The following is an 18,748-nucleotide window of genomic DNA, read 5'->3' on the forward strand; positions in this document are numbered from 1 at the left end:
GCCTGACACGAAGGAGCCGCCCTTTCTCCCCTTCTCTCTACATCCCTTCATGTAGCACATTTTTGTTGAGTACCTACTCTGTCCCTGACTTTGTGCTAACAGGTAGGATTTCAAACATCAGTGAGACCCAGCCAGCTCCCAGCTGTGTGCATGTCAGGACCATGGGCAAGGGAGGGGAGGCAGCAGGCGGTTAGAGCCTGACCGCCTCCTACAGACCAGGAGCTGTCTCAGCAGGAGACACAGCTGAACGTGGATGCAGGTATGGGGCAGGCAGCGGTGGCCTGGGTATTGCTGTTTAGTGACTCTGTCACTCCATGGACTGCAGCACAACAGGCTTCCCCGCCCTTCACTATCTTCCGGAGTTTGCTCACTCATGTCCATTGAGTCGATGATGCCATCCAACCATCTCATCCTCTGTAGCCCCCTTCTCCTGCCGTCAGTCTTGCAAAATATCAGGGTCTTTTCCAGTGAGTCAGCTCTTCGCATCAGGTGGCCAAAGTATTGGAGTTTCAGGTTCAGCATCAGTGCTTCCAATGCATATTCAGGGTTGATTTCCTTTAGGCTATTAGGGAAGGATCTTAATTCACTGTTCATTTCTTCTTTGAACTGGTTCCTGCAGTGTGCCAGGCAGGCACAACTCTGGGCCCGGAAACACTGCTAAACAAGACAAGAGCATCTCTGCCTTCAGGGAGCCGAATTCTGATAGGATTGATAGACAGCTCACAAATCCAGAAGTAAATATTTGCAGCTCGTGGTACATGGTGTAGCAGAAATAGATTGAATACTGCCCTGGAGAAGGCGAGGGCGGTGAGAGAGAAAGCTGCTGCAGAGAGGTGGTCTAGGAAGGCCTTTCTGAAGGTCTGATCTAAAGGATGAAAGACTCCAGCCGTGCCATGGGTCAGGCGAAGAGCATTCCCACACAGGGAGCCATGGCACAGAGGCTGAGTCACGGGATGGAAATTGCCCTAGGATTAAGAGTGTGGGCACCCAGGGTGTGAGACTTGGCAGAAACCTGAAGGTGGGGGGGATCTTGGGCGCAGGGGCTGCAAGTGGGCAGGCGGGGTGCTTTGTGGCTGGTGGGGTGCCATGTGGCTGGCGGGGCGCAGCATGTGGCTGGCTGGGTGCGGCATGTGTGAACAAGCCAGTCTGGCGGAGGATGAAGTTTGAGGTGACAGGCAGGGCTCTGTGTTGAGTCTGCAGTTCCCACTGGGCTCTGGGGCCTCAGGGCTGAGTAATTGCCAGCCCGCTCTGCGATTTTCCCTTTGGTTCCTGTCCGCTTTATCCTGTTCCAGAACCCAGATTTCTTTCTGGGGTTGGACTCGCTGACTCTGTCTTTCGTGCTAAACTGTGTTGAACCAGCTCTGAAGCCAGTGCCGCCCTGGGAGTCAATTATTTCATTTTCTTGGAGCAACTCCGTTATGAATTACTAACGATAATGATTCATTCTCCTGTTTCACGCTGGCATGTGCTGATTCCCCGAGAGCCCGCAGAAGAAATTGCCGTCCTGATTCAGCTTCTGCTGTGTTTCCCCTTCTCTTAGAATGGCCATTCAAGTGGACAAGTTCAACTTTGAGAGTTTCCCAGAATCCCCTGCGGATAAGGGGCAGTTTGCAAATTCCAAACACCTGGAGGAGGAGAGGCAGGAAGCCCGAGGCCTGGAGATCAACAGCAAGCTGGACATCCACTGGACCATCATATCCTTTTCCCAGACCCGAGGAGCCCAGAGGGGTCAGCTAGTGAGCGCTGGGCACAGGTAACTCAGGAGTGGCCTGGCAGGGAGATCCGGACAGAGAGCAGACATTTTCTCACCTCTCACCGTGTCCAGAGCCCCAGGAGGGAAGATGAGGAAGGGCCTGCTTGGAGCGGGGGCTGCCCTTGGCTTGGGTCGCCTGTTTCTTGTCAGCATTCAGATCTGTGATAGTGACAAGTACTGACGGCTACCTGCCATGGCTGGGCTGGAGGGCTTCCACTCACTGATAGTTGAATGCAGGATGCGGTTGTCAGGGAAACTGAAATTGGGTTGAACAGCTTAGCAAGGCGCAGAGATGCCATTTTGAAAAACCTGGGATGGGAGCAGTTTAGGAGACTGTTATAAAGGTCAGTTTCATAAAACAGCTGGCCCTGCCCTGAGCTTCAGAGCAATGCCTGGCTCATGGTTGACACTCAGTTGGATGAGTGGGAATCTGGGGGAACCCCAGGTTCCCTAGGTTCTGTGTTTCTTCAGCAGTCTTCACCGAGTGCCTGCTTTGGGTCAGGTGTACGGTGAGCCACCTGAGAGGTGGAGATGCAGAGATGAGGCCTCACGTGGTTGCATGGTCTTGAAAGGGGTGGAAGTGCTCTAAGGATTAGATGCACGGCAAATCCCATGGACAGAGGAGCCTGGTGTGCTGCGGTCCATGGGATGGCAAGAGTTGGACATGACGTAGGGACTAAACAGCAACAACAGGGACAGAGCATTGGGCCGAGTGCTTCATCAGAGGAGCTGCTGGGGGCAGCGCAGTCAGGGAAGGCTTCACAGAGGAGGTGACATTAGCGTGGGCTTTTTAAAGGTAAGTAGAAGCTTGTCAAGGGGCAAAGGGTGGAAAGTGCCCTGCAGTGCTCCGGATGTGAGAGGATGGCTCTCCTAGAGCGTCTTCCCAGGAGAGGCAACTCTGAGGGGACTGTCTGTTATTTATTGGTATCTCGTTCACACACTGATTCTGTGGAAATGGGATGGCTGCAGCCTGTCATGTGGTCTCGGATCATTCCAGACCATCTTCCTGGTTTCTGGAAACATCCTCGGGCTGCAGGAGGCACGGTTTCCAGGACGGAGGCCACTTCCTTCACGCCAGCTCATGTGAATTTGAGCTTCGGAGACCAGACCTCTGTCTCCAAGGAGCTTGTGAAAAAGCGCTGCAGATGGATGGCTTGGGAACCAGACGCTAAAAATAGAGCGTCCAGGGACTCATGGAGGGAGCCAGGTGCACATCGTGGGGTTAGGCGTTTGTCGCCTGTGGAGAGAGAAGTAAAACGGCCAGGACCACGGCGTTGCCCTTCCCGAGGTGCCCTGCATCTCAGCAGAGTCAGGGTCAGTCAGCTGGCATGTTTGAGTGAGCAGGGCCAACTCAGCCTGAGTCCAGCCAAGGACCTGCTTGGGCGGGGTGGCCAGCGCAGTGCTCACCTGCCCACCAGGGGGCCCTGAAAGTGCTCTTGACCCCTTGAGGGGATGGAGGTGCAGGGAGGAAGGAGGTGGTCAGCAGTCAGTGCTCAGCTCTCGTGTCTGCGTCCTGACACTGGAGCCAGGAGAGGCCCCCCTGTGTTGAGGAGGCTCCACTCCTCCTGTGTGGGGTCTTCGTGGGGGTCTCCATGTGAGCAGGGGGCCCTGCCCCTTTTCAGAGCCTTAGCTTCCCCCAGGAGCTGCTGCAGAGCCTGGCCCACTGGGCTGGGGGTGATCCAGTCTGCACTCGGGGAGGAGGGCACAGTGTGCTTGGGGGACCCAGAGGGAAGGGGGTCTCATCACGGAACCCACAGAGACTGGGCCTTGCTGGGAGCAAGGACACACAGCAGCACCTGTGAGCGTGGCTTCCTGGGCGCTGACCTGGGGGCCCACCTGGTCCTGCGTGCCCGCACCCCAGCTCCCACTGCATGTCTCACCTGTCTTGCTGATGCAGTTGCCTCCGGGTTCCTGCAGAGAAACAAGGGGAGCTGGTACTGAACCGTCAGCCCCACTCGAGCCTGTGGCCCTTGCCTCCTAGTAGGATTATGGTGACCATCAAAAACGCTTACATTGTTTTATTGAAAACATACTGAAATGTTTTGGGGTTTCTCTCCTTTCAGCCTTGATTCTTTAAAGAAGCTGACTTCCCTATTTTGCGTTTCGATTACTAATTCATGCAAGCAAATCCTTATTGGATGCCCACCAGGTGCCAGGCACACCTGTCTCCTAGCTTTACTGATTGGAAGGCCGTCCCCACAGGGGATTCGAGTGACGAGAATTAACACTGTGGACATCTCTTCCCTCTGCGCTCCCCTCCTGTCTGGTAATGACATCTGGCATGGGACGAAGAGCAGACTTTCGCTATTGTAAACCTAAATCCAAGCAGATGGGAAGACCAAAGATGGAATTGCCTAATTATTTCATTATGCATTTTGATATTTTCTCAATATTTAGACTTCATAAAAAAGTCGAGCCTAATTTGACACCCATCCACGGTGATAAAAATGGCCCATATGTAAGCCTGTACGGCTGGATAGACGCATTTTAAAGGAAACTGGCTCTCGCGGTAGGTGTGTGCACACGTGTCTAGAGAATACCTGCTACACCCAGAAGAGCCCAGGGGACGCCGGGAGCTCGCTCTCTGCACGCGGCTCACCATCTGTGTGCCTTGTGTCCGCGCCTGGGGGCGGGCAGATGCAGAGGTGGGCGCTCAAGGCGCAGCCCTCGTGGGGTAAGACGGAGCTTTCCTCTGGTGGGACTGACCTGCCTGGGTGTTCCAGACCCGCCGTGCACTGTGGACCCGAGTCGCCCCCTGCGGCAGGTTGTACAGGGTGCAGGCTGGGGCCGCAGGTGGCCCAGGCGGTGCTGAGGAGTCGGGCTGGCCTGCCTGCCTGCCTTTCTCCCGCTCCCCTACTCCCCTCCCCCCTCCCAAAGGCAAAGGTCAAGCTCTGGGGCCGCCTCCTCTGTGTCCTGCCCCCAGCAGCCTGGGCGCCTGGGCTCCCGAAGGCCATGAGACAGGGTGGGGGGTGGAGAGTAGGCGTTGTCCGTCCCACCCAGGAAACCACAGCCCTGCTTCCTCTGACCGCACCCCTGCTCTGTGAAACATGCAGGGCAGGCGTCAGTGCTGATTTTTTTTTTTTTTTAATTTTTATTGAAGTCTAGTTGATCTATAATGTCACGTTTAATCTCTGTAGATTAATCTCTCAATCACTTTGCTGTAGAGCAAAGTGACGCAGGTGTATCCATATATACATTTTTTCTTGTATCTTTTGCATTCTGGTTTATCCCAGGACACCGCATACCGTTCCCTGTGGTGAACAGGAGGACATTCTTGTTTATCCATTCTCTCTGTGTGATAGTTTGCATCTTCCAGCCCCAAACTCCATCCCTCCCCCCGACCCACCCCGGGTGCTGCAGGTCCAGGCAGGCTTTCCTACATGGAGCCTGGAGCCTGCTAACTGGCCAAGAGCCAGCACGGCTCAAGGGTCCCCGCAGGCTGCCTGGGGCGTCGTCGGGAGACCGCCCTCTTCAGGGACAGGGTGGCCTCATGCGGAGCAGGGGGTTGGGGGCAGTTGGCCATCGGGGGCCGTGAGCGCCAGGGGCTTCTCGGTGTTTTCAGCCCTGAAGCTCCCTGGTTCAGCGGTTCACACGCTGGCCTGGGCCCGGGCAAGTGAGCTAACATTGAATACTGCTCTTCTAGATTTATGATCCCTCTCTCTCTTCTGAAACCCTGTGTATCATTTCCATTATCACCCCTGCTGTGCAAACCACCACGTGTGCGGCTCCTGTGTGTCGAGTCTCTTGGTGTGTTGTCCACGGGGCAGCGGGGCAGACGCCGACCAGCGGGCGCTCCCGCCCCGCTCGCCCGCCCCCTCCCCCGGGCCTCCGTGTAGCCTTTCTGCTCCCCTTTCCTCCTCATCTGGTGAGGGTGGTGATGGCAGCCTAGGGCGGACATGTGCTCTGGGGTGCTGCTGGGATCAGTCCTAACCATTATATCCGCCCTTCTGATCCCCTGGAAAAGTGAAAGCGTTGGTCGCTCAGTCATGTCTGATTTCTCTGTGACCCCGTGGACTGTAGCCCACCAGCCTCCTCTGTCCATGGATTCTCCAGGCAAGAATATTAGAGTGGGTTGCCATTTCCTCCTCTAGGGGATCTTCTTCGTCCAGGGATTGAACCCGGGTCTCCCGCGTAGCAGCCAGACCTGATCCCTACCTGGTGCTGGACAGGATACTAGCATTTTTCTTACAACCTACAAGCTGGGTAGTGCCTACCCCTTTTAAAAAATAGATACTTATTCTGGAAGTTGAATAACTCTCCTGACATGTGTCCCGGAGCTGGACGGCCAGGATCCGAGACCTCACGTTCTTTCCTGTTGCCTGAGGTCAGCCTGGAGTGACGGCCCACCCTCGAGGCGCAGCCGCACTTCCTGACCCTGGAAGGTGTCAGCACAGCTGAGCCCCCGCTTCCCGCTCTCCTCGGGGCCTGGCCCCAGGTGAGGCTCCTCCCAGACGGAGGGCGCTGGGCTGGGCCTCCCCCACAGTCGGCTCCTGGCGTCCCTGCCTTCGTGTCTGCGGGGGTGCCTGAATGGGGTCAGGTCCCCCAGAATGTCTAGTTTGGGAGCTTTGGAAGCTGACTGTATCTTCCTTCACTCTCCATGTGGCATTCGGAGGAGGAGAGACAAGCCTCACGCAGGTGCAGGTGGGGGTCACCCTTTATGATTGGCCTCCCATGTCCGCTTTTCTCCGGAGCCCTCTCTGCCGTCTCTCCCATCAAGCTCCAGCTGGAACCGCCCTCCTCTGGGCCCCTGCAACCCTCAGTGCTCAACTCCTGTTTGGGATAGTGCTTCCAGAGCACAGGAAAGTTTCTCCTCCCAAGACTGTCTCCCAGGCCCGGCTGTGCTGTTCTTGAGGTCAGGTCCTGTCAGCAGCTATCCCCTGATGACCTCCGCCTGCTGGAGTTTGTGCCAAGTGCCGGGACACTGCGGTGAGCAAGAACTCAGCCTGGAGTGGACTCTGCCTGATGGAGCCCGGGCGTGTGCTCCCTGCCCACCCCGGTGCCATGTGTAATCCTTAGCACTGAGGGATGGAAACCATTTGGTGAATGGATGGTTTCTGTTTCATTGATGGAGCTGAACAGCCACCAGCTTGCTTGCATGACGCTGAGTGCTGTGAACGTAGGAAGGGAGTTTGCAGCCAGCGTGACTCGTCTAGCTGAAGCCTGGCTCCCTTTCCAGGGGCAGTGCTGCACAGAGGGTCTGCAAGGGAGGCAGCTGCGGGAGGCGCTTGGGGCGAGCTCGGTGTCAGCACCCCTTCTCATTTTCCTGTTTTTGTTGCAAACCTCCCTTCGGAGAGCATTTCAGGGTTGGTGAGATGCCTACTGACCTAGCAGAATCCAAGCCCGGGTAGGTTTTCTGACAAGACCTGGGTGCCCGCTCCGCTGATCCCCAGGAGGCTGGTGGCCTGGACCATCTGGGCTGGGTCTCTGCCAGGTGGGCTGATAAGCACGTGTCTTCCGCCTTCTGTCTAGAGGTTATTTGTAACCATCTGGCTGCTTGAGGGTGAGGCAGAGGCTCAAGGAGCCCAGTGGCAAACTGGGCTTTAGGTGCCTAAGAATCAGTAGCAGACGAGGGGCTGGAATGCCTCTGTGGGATTCTCAGGGTACGTAGGCTTAAGTAATGGGAAGCAGAGGTGTATGGAGCAGGGTCGTGTGCCCAGAGGGGCTGTCTTCTCGGGTCTGGCCCCAGGCCATGCCGCTGATGGTGGCCATGTTTGGTCACCCTCTATAAATCCCAGAAGCTCAACAGTGGCTTTGACATTTGACATTTGTCATCAGTTTTTACTAGTCCATCCTAAAGGAAATTAACCCTGAATATTCATTGCAAGGATTGATGTTGAAGCTCCAATACTTTGGCCATCTGATGTGAAGAGCCAACTCATTGGAAAAGACCCTGATGCTGGGAAAGGTTGAAGACAGAAGGGGACGACAGAGGATGAGATGGTTGGATGGCATCACTGACTCAATGGACATGAATTTGAGCAAACTCCAGGAGACAGTGGAGGAGAGAGGATTCTGGTGTCTCAGTCCATGGGGTCGAAGAGTCAGACACGACGTAGCGACTGAACAACGACAGTCACACCCTGTACGGCTTGAAGCACAACGTCTTCAGTGTAGTCAGTCATCACCAGGACAGGTGACCTGGCACACAACCATACCCAGCCTCTCAATTTCCAAGACAGTGTTCCCACCAGTGAGGAAAACTTGTCAATACACGAGCCCTCCTTACTTTAAAGACAGAGGCAGATGAGACTTGCCTGGTGGTCCAGCGGCTAAGACTCTGAATGCCCAAAGCAAGGGGCCCAGGTTCAATCCCCGGTCAGGGAACTAGATCCCACATGACGCAGTGAAGATCTCACATGCTGCAGCTAAGACCCAGTGCAGCCAAATAAGCAAATAATAAGTATTTATGATAAATAAAGACGCAGGAAGGCTAAGCTGTTTGCGCTGATTTGCCTGAGATAGCCCCTCAGCCTCCCTGATTGACTCCTAGCTAACTCTCACAGACGCTTTTATCGGAGCTCTGTCTTCTCATCGCCCAAGAGAAATTAGGTGTTTTTAGATAAGACTCCTTTAAAACAGCACTCTAGGTTTTCCTACTAGTCACGTTAGGAGAGACAGTTTTATCTAAATGGATTCTAAAACAGGCAGCTCCTGTCCTCAGTGCAGCCGATTCCTTGATCGTCTTTAGTCAAGTGTGGGCTTGCATCATGTCTCTGTCCTAAGGGAATCGGTGTTTATGGCTGTGGGCGATCACGGCTTCAGAGGCTTGATCCTCGTTGTGGGGATGCCGGGCCAGCCATTGAGAAGCACCGCTCCTGACCTTCCTTTGAGGCTGTAAAGTTGCCCTGGCTGCTTAGCCTTCAGCGGACGGCGGGAGGGATGGGGCAGGGACACGTGTTTGATCCTTGACACCCCCCACTCCAATCTGGATATGCACGCCCTGAAGTTGTTTTGAAAGGAACCAGGGTTAGGCGCAGGGAGAGAGTGCATAGATGTGAGGTTTGGCCGGCTGGGAGAGTGGGGAAGGGCTGCTGCCCTGGAGTGCACAGAAGAGTTCCCCGAGTGTGCGTGAGCGGGCACACGAATCCACGTGCCCTGTGCTCATGTGATTGGCCACCTGTTGGGCTTGTGCACATTCTGTGTGCTTGTGGCGTGACAATGATTGTGAGCATCTAATAGCATAAAATTACTTACGGCGCTTACATAATAGCTAATACCTGTATGGCCCTTACTAGACGCCAGCACCGTTCTGAGCAATTTACATAGATTTACCCAATTTTTACAAAACCCCAGTGAAGCGGTCCTTATCCGCATTCCACAGATGAGAGAACCTTGGTCCTGTGAGGTGACCTACCTTGCGCCGGGTCACCCGGCTAGTACGTGGCGAAGCTGGGACTCATGCCTGGCCGTCTGGCTCCAGAGTCTGCGCTCTCGCCAGCTCTGTGCTGGGAAGAAGAACAGAAGGCGCCTGGTCTCTGCCACGATGGCCTCCATCTTCTGGATGAAGCTGGAGAAACGAGCATCCCTCGGGCACGCTGCTGACTGCAGGGCTCCCTCCTTTTTGCCAACTCTCTGCCCCGAGACTCCTCTTTCTTCTCCCAGCAAGACCGCAGCCCTGAATCACTTTCAGATTCTCCCCGGCAGTTCGTGGGCCATCCAGGGAGCTGAGACACCACCAGCGCCCCTGCTGGGACAACACCCGGCATCAGCATTCTCAAAGTTCACGATGCAAATCAGGAAACAAAGTCATGGGAAAGAGGCTCATTAATCACCTAGAGCAGTCTTTCCATTAGCGTAATCCCTAGTTATGACAATTTGCTAATTCATTGGAGCTGAAGTGCAGCGGGCTAAGTCCCTGCACCTGTGGGTGTCTCTCCAGAGCAGGTGCGTGGGGCACAGGCAGCGTGTCTTCCCGGGAGGGGGCGAGGTGCAGGCCTGCTTTCCACAGGGCTCCCCGCTCTGGGATCCTCATCTCAGAGCCAGTGTGGGGATGCCTACGTCAGCTGCTCTTGAGGGCTGGTCTCCGTGGACCACGTGTGACAGCCAGGTGTTCAGAGTCCGGTGCTTTCCTCTCTTGGGAGAGACCCAGGCCTCCACCCGCTGGCTGCACCTTCCCCATGGGAGGAGCTGATGGAATGAACAGTTGTTTTTCTAGAGTGTCAGACTGGCTCGTGGTAAACTTCAGTCCCATACGCACAGGCAGGATCTCAAAAACTGCTCTGTGGTTTTGAGGGGTCCTCTGCAGCCCATGCCCGAATGTTTCACTGCTAATGGGCTGGCAGAAAATGAGAGGGAAGATATTTTATTAAGTTTCTGCACCTTCCTTGCCTCTGGAGCTGTTTTTCCAAGATTTGACCGCAAATATCCATTGTCCCCGGGCTTCTCTGGTGGCTCCGAGGTGAAGAATCCGCTTGCTAATGCAGGAGACGCAGGAGACACAAGTTCAGTCCCTGGATTGGGAAGATCCCCTAAAGAAGGAAGTGGCAACCCCTCCCCCACAGTATTCTTGCCTGGAAAACTACCATGGACAGAGGAGCCTGGTGGGCAACAGTCCATAGGGTAGCAGAGAGTCAGACAGGACTTAGTGACAAAACACACACACACATCCATGGTTCCCATGACACACAGAAGGTTAACCAAGACAACATGTGTGGAGACATTTGTAAGCAAAACACTTCTGCAGAGGTATAGACTAGGTGTAATTAACAATGATGCGTCACTAATAATCCTAAGATATGATCCTTGCATGATAGACAGGCTTTCTTAAAGTAGGGAAGACCTCGCCTTGGTCAGTGTTCTCATTCCCAGCAGCTACTGCAGCCCACGTCATAGGTGTTGACATGCTGGTGTGGATCCAGGCCCGCCCACTGGCAGGAAGGCTCCTGGGAGCACTTGCACACCCTGGGAGCAAGCACAGTGTCCATTCATAGCGGTCTGGCTGGGGTGATGGCTGGAGTGGAGGTGGATTCTAGAGGCTGTCCCAGATGACATGAAGTTCAAGCTTGAGATGGGTGGTGGTCACCAGGATGCCAAGGCCGAAGAGGGTTCCAGGCTGGGGGGTGCGGAAGTCAGGGCCCCGAGGCAGCAAACAGCCTGTCTGTTGTCACCGGTCCCAGTGGTTTGGCTTGGCTGGTGCACACCGAGTCCTCCAGGTCTGTGGGAGAGAGATCAGCCTGGGAAAACTCACGAAGTTGTGTAGCCTCCATGGGAGCTGGGATTTTATCCCTAGAGTGCTTGAAGGGTTTCCGGCTAGGGGCAGTGTGGTTGCACTCGGTTTAGGAGGCTGGAATGACCACTCCCCCTGTCTCCGCCCCCTGGTTTGGCATGGGGTGTCCACGACGTCCCTGCTGCAGGATCATACCCCCTGGTCCTGGAAGTGAGGCGGGAGGGCCTGTGAGGCCAGGGTGTACAGGTCCTGCTCCTCGGTTCTCGGCCAGGCCGCTGAAGGGTGTGGAGTTGAAGTGGAGAAGCTGTGAGCATTGGGGTTCCCGTTGGGCTACGGGCTGCCTGACCCCATCTACGCTCTGTGGGTTTACTGGGGAACCAGCACGGGGGCCCTACTCTGAGCCTGTTGTGTGAGGGATGCGGGACAAGGCCTCTCAGAGCCAGGGAGTCACCCTGCCCAAGTGATGGTGTCTTGGTGGTTCCTTATTTTCTAGTTTGAAGCATGTAAGCCTTTCTCTTCTAGCAGATTTTAGGCTTGAAGAAGGGACTGGGAGATGCTACCATCGGAGAGCTGGGCTGAGTCACTTTTGCCACCTCCATGCCATCTCTCTGTCCCCAAAGAGCCACATCCTCTGCCTCTCACCAGTAGGGGAGGGGCGCGAGGTGCAGGCCGGCTGGCCTGGCCTGGGATCACGTGCCCACAGCCGGGGCGCTCAGTGCAGGGCTCCCTAACCCGAGGGTGCAGCAGTGAGTGGTCAATAAGCTGTGGCCCAGGGTCGTCATCACTTAATGCTGCTGCATCACTCCTGGAGAAGCTCTCGTTCAGTTGACTTTTACAGCCTCCCAGCCCTGCGGCTCTGAATTAGGGACTTGGAGACGGGAAGCCTGGCCTTGGCCCCAGGCGCTCACCGCAGCCTTGTCCGGGAACAGTTGTGGCCATAAATACCATGGCCCGGAGTGGCTGGTGCTACCTGGGGAGTTAGGCAGGCAGCCCAGCGCTGAGCAGTGGCCTGCGGGCCTCCTGCTAGTGCTTGAAGCTGGCCGCTCTGGGGCTGCCTGCTCATCAGCCTAGCAAGTTTGAGTACAGGGTAGCAGCGGAAGTTTAAACTGAGCAAGGGCCAGCCTGGGCTTCTTGGCTCCCGCCTCTGAGACGTGAGAGTGAACTGAGGTGGCTCCAGGGAACTCAGCTGTGGCTGAGGCAGGAAGCTGCAGGCTCAGAGGGCACTCTGAAGGGGCCATGTGGCTCCTTGGAAGATCCAGAAGTCACCTGTGGGAGGCCTCAGGCAGAATGAACGTGTGTTGGGTGAACTGAGCAGGGCGCTTGGGATTTCTTATGTTCCAGGTGCACAGGGTTTGTTGATGGGTTTGTGCTCATGGGTGTGGCTAGGAGACTTGGAAAGCCTGACTGGCACCAGCAGTGGCCCACAGTCCCCCTGCTGCAGGAGTAGATCTTGGGGACAAGAAAACATCCACTGACTTGGAATCTTAATTGCAGTCTCCAAGTGACTGTTGCTGTTTTAGTTGCTAAGTTGTGTCCAACTCTTCTGTGACCCCATGGACCATAGCCTGCCAGGCTCTTTCATACATGGAATTCTCCAGGCAAGAATACTGGAGTGGGTTGCCATGCTCTTCCCCAGGGGATCTTCCTGACCCAGGGATTGAACCTGCCTATCCTGTATTGCAGGCAGAGTTTTCACCAGGGAGCCAGAGGGGAAGCCCTTCCCAGGTGACTGCTGCTGCTAAGTCGCTTCAGTCGTGTCCGACTCTGTGCGACCCCATAGATGGCAGCCCACCAGGCTCCGCCGTCCCTGGGATTCTCCAGGCAAGAACACTGGAGTGGGAGGTAACTGCTGCTGCTGCTGCTAAGTTGCTTCAGTCGTGTCCAACTCTGTGCGACCCCATAGACGGCAGCCAACCAGGCTCCGCCGTCCCTGGGATTCTCCAGGCAAGAACGCTGGAGTGGGTTGCCATTTCCTCCTCCAGTGCATGAGAAGTGAAAGTGAAGTCGCTCAGTCGTGTCGGACTCTTCGTGACCGCGGCTTAAAGGAAAGTCAGGCTCTTCAGCACCACGGACAGTGCCCTCTGGGTGGGAGGAAGGCGGCTGGCTGGCCACGCTCCTGCTGGGAGCAGACAGGGTCCTGGCCCTGTGCACTGGAGCCCTCATTTATCAAGTGGGAGTCATAGGTCCCTGCTTCCAGTTTACTGTGAGGAGTCCCTGCAGTGTTTATAGCAAAGTGTCTGAAAGTGGGAGCCGTATCATGGGCTCCAGGGTGGGATGGACTCAATCCTGCCACTTCCTAGCTGTGTTCTCTTTTCTCTTTATCCCCATGGGCCTGAGGTTTGTTTGTTTGTTTAAATCTCTGAGATGGAAATAATAGTCCCTGTCTTATACCCACCACATTCTCAGGTTTTAATTTGAAAATAGCAAGTATTTTTAAACTGAGAAGATCCATGCTAAACACTTAGCGCTGGGCCTCCCTCATGGGACTCACTTTGGAAATACTCTCTTTGCAGCAGAAGTAGTGATAGGAATTACCATCCATCATCATCATTCTTTTCTGACCTCTTGCCCTGAACGCCAGAGTCCAGGTATTTAAGAAAGAGCAGCCACCGCCACGTCCACTGTCCTCACTATAGCATTGTCATCCGGGCTGTGAGAGTGGCTGATTAGGGTCTCGGTAGCCAGGGTTGTGTTCTTGTGTCCAGGCTCAGACACAAGGCTGTTTTAGTGGCTTATGGGGCCGAAGGGGAGGGGGATGCCCATGCAGGTAATTGGCTTTATTAGCTCAGCTGTATAATTTTATGGCTCATGTCCGAAAGCAAATTAATACAGAAATATGCTATTAGAATGGCTTCCAAAGCCCCAGTGACACTTGGCAACTTTGTGATTACTCACTCGCTCACTCGCTCTTCTAACTAATCATTTCAGAGCTCTGCATCCTGGCTGTGTTCGTCAGGCACTATTTCTGTTCTTCAAGCGCCATGTGTGATCAGCCTCAAAAGCCTGCCATGATTTTTTTTTTTTTTTAAACAAGAGACAGTAATCTGCCATATTCTGAAGTCTTAATTTCATATAAGTGAAAATAACCCCCGGAGAGTCAGGAGAGAAGACAGGAAAAAGCGAGCACACACATGTGGCCCCTGCACCACCTACCTGGGGTGCTGACTCATGCCAGCATGCATTTAGTCCTCAGCGTTCATGGAGCAGCCACGGTGACTGGGGCACTGGCCCAGACACCACTAGGAGGGCTCTGCCCTTGCACGGCTGGCAGGCCAGGGGTGGAGCCAGACAGCGGGAGACACACACATCTGGTGGGTCGCTGAGGGCTTCTGGAGCAGAGGCAGCTCAGGGAAGCCTTCCTGGAGGAGGTGAGGTCTGAGAAGAGAGTTAAAGGATGAGTATAGTGAGGAGGCAGAAGAGGGCAGGGAGCAGCATTTCCAGGCAAAGAGCATAGAATGTGGAGACTGGAGTTCCAAGAAAGCACGTGGTATTTTGGAAGAAAGGAAACAGGGTCAAGGTAGCCAGAGAAGGACCTGGATGGGGGTGGCAGGACTGGAGAGGTAGGTAGGGGCTCCTGAGTGCCCTGGGCTCTGGCAGTTTGGCCCGAGCTCCTGTCTCAGACCCGCTGCCGTGTGTGGCTAGCTGGCCCTCTTGGGCCCTGGCAGGAGGGACCCCGGAACTCTGGTCTTCATTCCCTCTGGGCCTTGGCGCCCCTTGCTGCCTGCCCCGGCCCATTCTGCTCCGCCTGCCTGGCTCCATCCTGGCACGGCTGTCCTCCGGCTGGACAAGCGCAATGGCCTGTTCCTGTGTTGTCGTCCTTGTTGGAATGTGAGCCTCCCGAGTTTCAGGCTCATGTGCGGTCATTTCAGCATGCTCAGTGCTTCTCACCACGCCTCGCTCGCTTCAGACACACTCTGTGTGTTTGTTTAGTGCCGTTAACTTGCTAAAGGAGGAAAGTAATGGGATTCTCCCTACTTCCCCGGTCACTAGAGAGTGTCAGGAGCTATAGTCTTCCCTTTTGATTGCGGCTTAAATGCTGCGGCTTTCATTTATGTAGGAAAAGGGAAAGCAGTTTACAGCTGTGTTTCTGAGGACCACACGGGCTGTTTAATATTAGCACCTTGGAGACATCTATTTTCTGCACTTCTAAACCCAATTTCTTCATCCACTGATACTTGCTGAGAGGCAATATGACTTCCTCAATTATGAACGTGCCTAAGTGAGCCCGTTCGTAATAATATGTGTAATTACATCAAGATGTATAACGCGACAGACGTGGAAGCAGCATGAAACCGACACGTGGAGAGAAGCACGTTGGGCTGTATTGAACAGTGAGCCACAGATTGCAGTCTCTTTAGGAAAAACAACCTTCCCTCTTCTTTATTTCCCCCAGCAAGAACGGCTGCTGGATTGAACCTATCCGGGTGGATTTCCCTTCTTCACACAACAGCTCAATTTATCAGATTTGGTGGTGGAGAGTGGGGGGAGAGGCCCTTGACACATCTACATACCTGTTTCTCACATACCTGACCAACCCTTGAGAGGAGGAGGCCGTTCACCCACTGTGGAGGGTTTCCTGTCTGTCAAGAAACTTGTAGAACTTCTCCTCCGGGCCCTGGGCTTGGCGATCACAGAGTTTTCCTTAACGACGCTCACCCATCTCTGAAGCGCACGGGTGAGGCGAGTGTGGAGGGCCTCCTGAACCAGCTGGTCTTGGAGCACCTGCAGCTGGCTCCTCTGCTGTGGGGTGAGTACTGCCCGTCACCTCTGGGTGTGTGCGCTGCTTCGCTCAGAACTCGCGGGCTCAGGTTTGGTGCTGCTGTGTGCCGAGGTCTTCAGGGAACTGGGCGGGGAGGTCTGCGTCTCTCCTGAGCTCGGTCCGCGGGTGTCCGGTCAGCACAACCTTATGGCCGGGCTGCTGCCCTCTGAGCTCAGGCGTGGTGACGATGTGGATCCCCTTGCTGCAGAACCCGCATCCTCTGTGGTGTACTTACGGTGTCTGCATGGATGTGACTTCTGCAGATGCTTGTGCTCCTCGAGTGATGAGTGAAGGGGTGGTGGGCGGGAGCGAGGGGGTGGTTCCTCCTGGCTCCTGGACGAGCTGAGTTTGTTTGGTAAACACCGTAACTTACCCCGGTACTTGGCCCGAGAGAGCACTGGGAAGTGGCGCTTAGAGCAAGGTGTTTGAACGCTTGCTGCCTGTCGCACCTGGAACGTTCACCCCAGTCTGTGCCTTCCTAAATAGCAGTGGAAATTTTTGTTGAGAAACAAGCTCAAATGTAGAATTGTTGTTGAAATGAGAGTCTGTATTATTCTCTGGAAATGATCCCGTCATGTAATCTGTGCTGGGTCAGATGCAGACAATCATGGATGTGCCTTCTTTCTCTGCTTGAACCCAGAAACTGTTGTGAGTCAGTAGCTGGTCTTTCCTCCAGTTAATTCATTAGCTCGACCTCCTGGTTTTGCACTCTAGAGACACAGGAGGCTGTGGGCTCTCAGGGGCTGGAGGAGAAAGACAGACTCTCCCGCTGATGTTCCCTCACTGGTCTTCAGTTTGTGAGAACCCCTCGAGCTGCCTGGGACTGCCCACTCTCCTGGGCTCCCCACTCCCATGGGTGAAGGTTGTTGAGGGTCCAGTGAGTGGCGCTGACATGGCAGCTGTGAGTGGACTGAGCCCGACACCCGGGGGCTCCTTCTTCAGAATCTGCCTGCCTTGCTGGTCCAGCCCAAGTGAGAGGAGGTGGATGTTTGTTTCTGCAGAACGTGTCTCAGTTTGCACCTCTCAGGGTGTCCCTCACTTTCCTAGCTCAGAAAACTTTGTCTCTCGGCGACCTGGGCTCAGACAGCGACTTCCACCGGATGCGCTGGCCGAGGAGGGTCGGACACCCAACCTTCCTGCCCCCAGGGCTGGGCAGGCCCCAGGAATCCAGCCCTAGGAAACAGTGACACAAAGTGTGTACTCAGGCATCGAGTCAATCAAAAGAAGGGAGTGCTCCAAGGCACCGGCTGACGGGGAGTGAGCCCCATAGGGTCAGACTCCTTCCAGAAATGGGGTGGGGGGGCACCCTGCTGGATTTGCACTGGTCTCCCTATAGGTGTTTTCCTTGTCGTGTGTCACGTGCACACTAGTGCCGGTATTAAGGATTTTATCCTGGAGAAGATGCATGAGTTGTTACACCACAGGACCAGGACTCAAAGGCGTTTCCTCCAGGAGGTCTCGTGGGCCCAGCACCTTCAGGCCCTCAGCAGCATTCAGTGCGGCCTGGGTCCTGTCTCCGAGGGTCCACACGCCCCAGAAACACCGCGTGATATCTCTCTGTTCCGTGTCATGATTAATTTAACTGTCGCCACGTCTGGCAGTTTCCAGGGAACATCCGTCTGCATGCATTTTTCTCTGATTTTCCTCAGCTTGCTCGTTTTGGAGTTATGAAGTCAAAAGATGTGGGATTTTTAAGGCTTTTGGGCTGTTTTGTCGAGTGGACGTGTGACTCTTGACTGTTGAAGGTGCCGTGGGCGTTGTGGGAGCCCGAGTTTTTGAGGTGACTTTCCCACCCCGTAGAGCGTAGTTCCAGGTCAGGGGCTGAGAGGTGAGACTGTGAGTTTTGTCTGCCTGCCTCCAGCCTCGGGCTGGCCTCCCCGGCCCACCGTCGGTCTGCACTGGGGTGGGGTCTTCATCCCTGGCCCCAGGGCACACCACCTGCCCCGTCCCTGTCACCTGTGCCGTGGAGCCAACATCTTGGGGTCACCGGCTCCTTTCCGCATCACTCAGGCTGTCCTGGTTTTTCAGAGGCAAGGTTCCTTACCCTGGAATCTTGACCTTCCCATTCATTTGCTTCACAAAAGCAATATATTCTTGTTATAGAAAAGCAGGGCAAATCAGAAAAATTCGATGGAGAAAAATTATCTTTTTCTACTCTTGCGCCCCCAAAACCAGTCTCTATTTCATCTCATTTTTGTGCCTTTCTAAGTCTTTCTGCTGTGCCCCAATTCACATTTTGTTTGCCGAGATGATCATACCGCTCTTGTACTCTGTGTCCTTTTTTTTTTTAATACTTGAGAAAACAAGTATTTCTCACATTATGAGCACGTCTTACACTTGCCGTTCAGGTTCTTGTTATCCTTTCATCACGTAGACGCAGGCTGACTTACTGCTCATTCTGGTGTCCGGGTGCCTCTGCTCTTTGGAGGTGTTTGCTGTTACGTAAGTTGCTCACACTGGTTGCGCACAGAGCCTTTCTGTGTCTCGGGGCCACGGCCCCCGCGGGAAGGCCCTGACACGACTCCTGCCCTGCAGGCCGGTGCCAGAGACCACAGCACCTGTGCCAGCACTGCCGCCCACTGGGCCGCTGATGGGGCCCACCGGGACTGATGCCATGTGGGGCCCCGGAGGAGAGCAAGCCAGGTTCTGGGCTGGCTCCAAGACTGTGTGCGTTCCTTCTGCAGAGTGTCCCAGGGCAAGGCGGGACAGAGGGCAGGGTGGAGCCCCGGCAGGGCTGGGGAGGGGCCTGGGGCAGGACCCCTACTCAGCTGCCTCCTGTCTCTGTTCGTCTGGGAGCAGAACCACGGGCTGGGGGAGGCTGCATTCCCACAAGGGTAGGAGCCTGGCAGAGCCTAGCAGGCCTCCTGACGGCCTGAGTCGAGGGCCGGTCCAGCTGTTTCCATGGATACCGGGCGGTGGTGACTAGCGGACCGGGCAGTTTCTCACACTGATTTGACTGCCCCACGGCGCTGCCCCGTCTCCCTCCCCAGCGGACAGCACCGTCCTTGTCCTGGCCTCTCAGGTGCGCAGCGCCTGGTCTGCGCCGACGAGCCCTGGTCAGGTGTTGGCT

The 18,748-nt window shown here is 55.2% G+C and overlaps 1 protein-coding gene across 3 annotated transcripts in view; it reads left to right on the forward strand.

Moving 5' to 3' along the window:
* The window catches only part of TRAPPC9 (trafficking protein particle complex subunit 9), a 388,568-nt gene that overhangs the window by 283,275 nt on the left and 86,545 nt on the right, over positions 1–18,748 (forward strand). For all 3 annotated transcript variants that reach the window (XM_055545646.1, XM_055545647.1, XM_055545645.1), the window contains 2 exons: positions 1,541–1,693; positions 15,575–15,666. In XM_055545646.1, coding sequence (XP_055401621.1) covers positions 1,541–1,693; positions 15,575–15,666 — 245 coding nt within the window. The remainder of the gene's footprint in view (positions 1–1,540; positions 1,694–15,574; positions 15,667–18,748) is intronic.

The sequence above is a fragment of the Bubalus kerabau genome, chromosome 14 (genome assembly GCF_029407905.1).
Source record: "Bubalus kerabau isolate K-KA32 ecotype Philippines breed swamp buffalo chromosome 14, PCC_UOA_SB_1v2, whole genome shotgun sequence".
In the NCBI taxonomy this organism is placed as follows: Eukaryota; Metazoa; Chordata; class Mammalia; order Artiodactyla; family Bovidae; genus Bubalus; species Bubalus kerabau.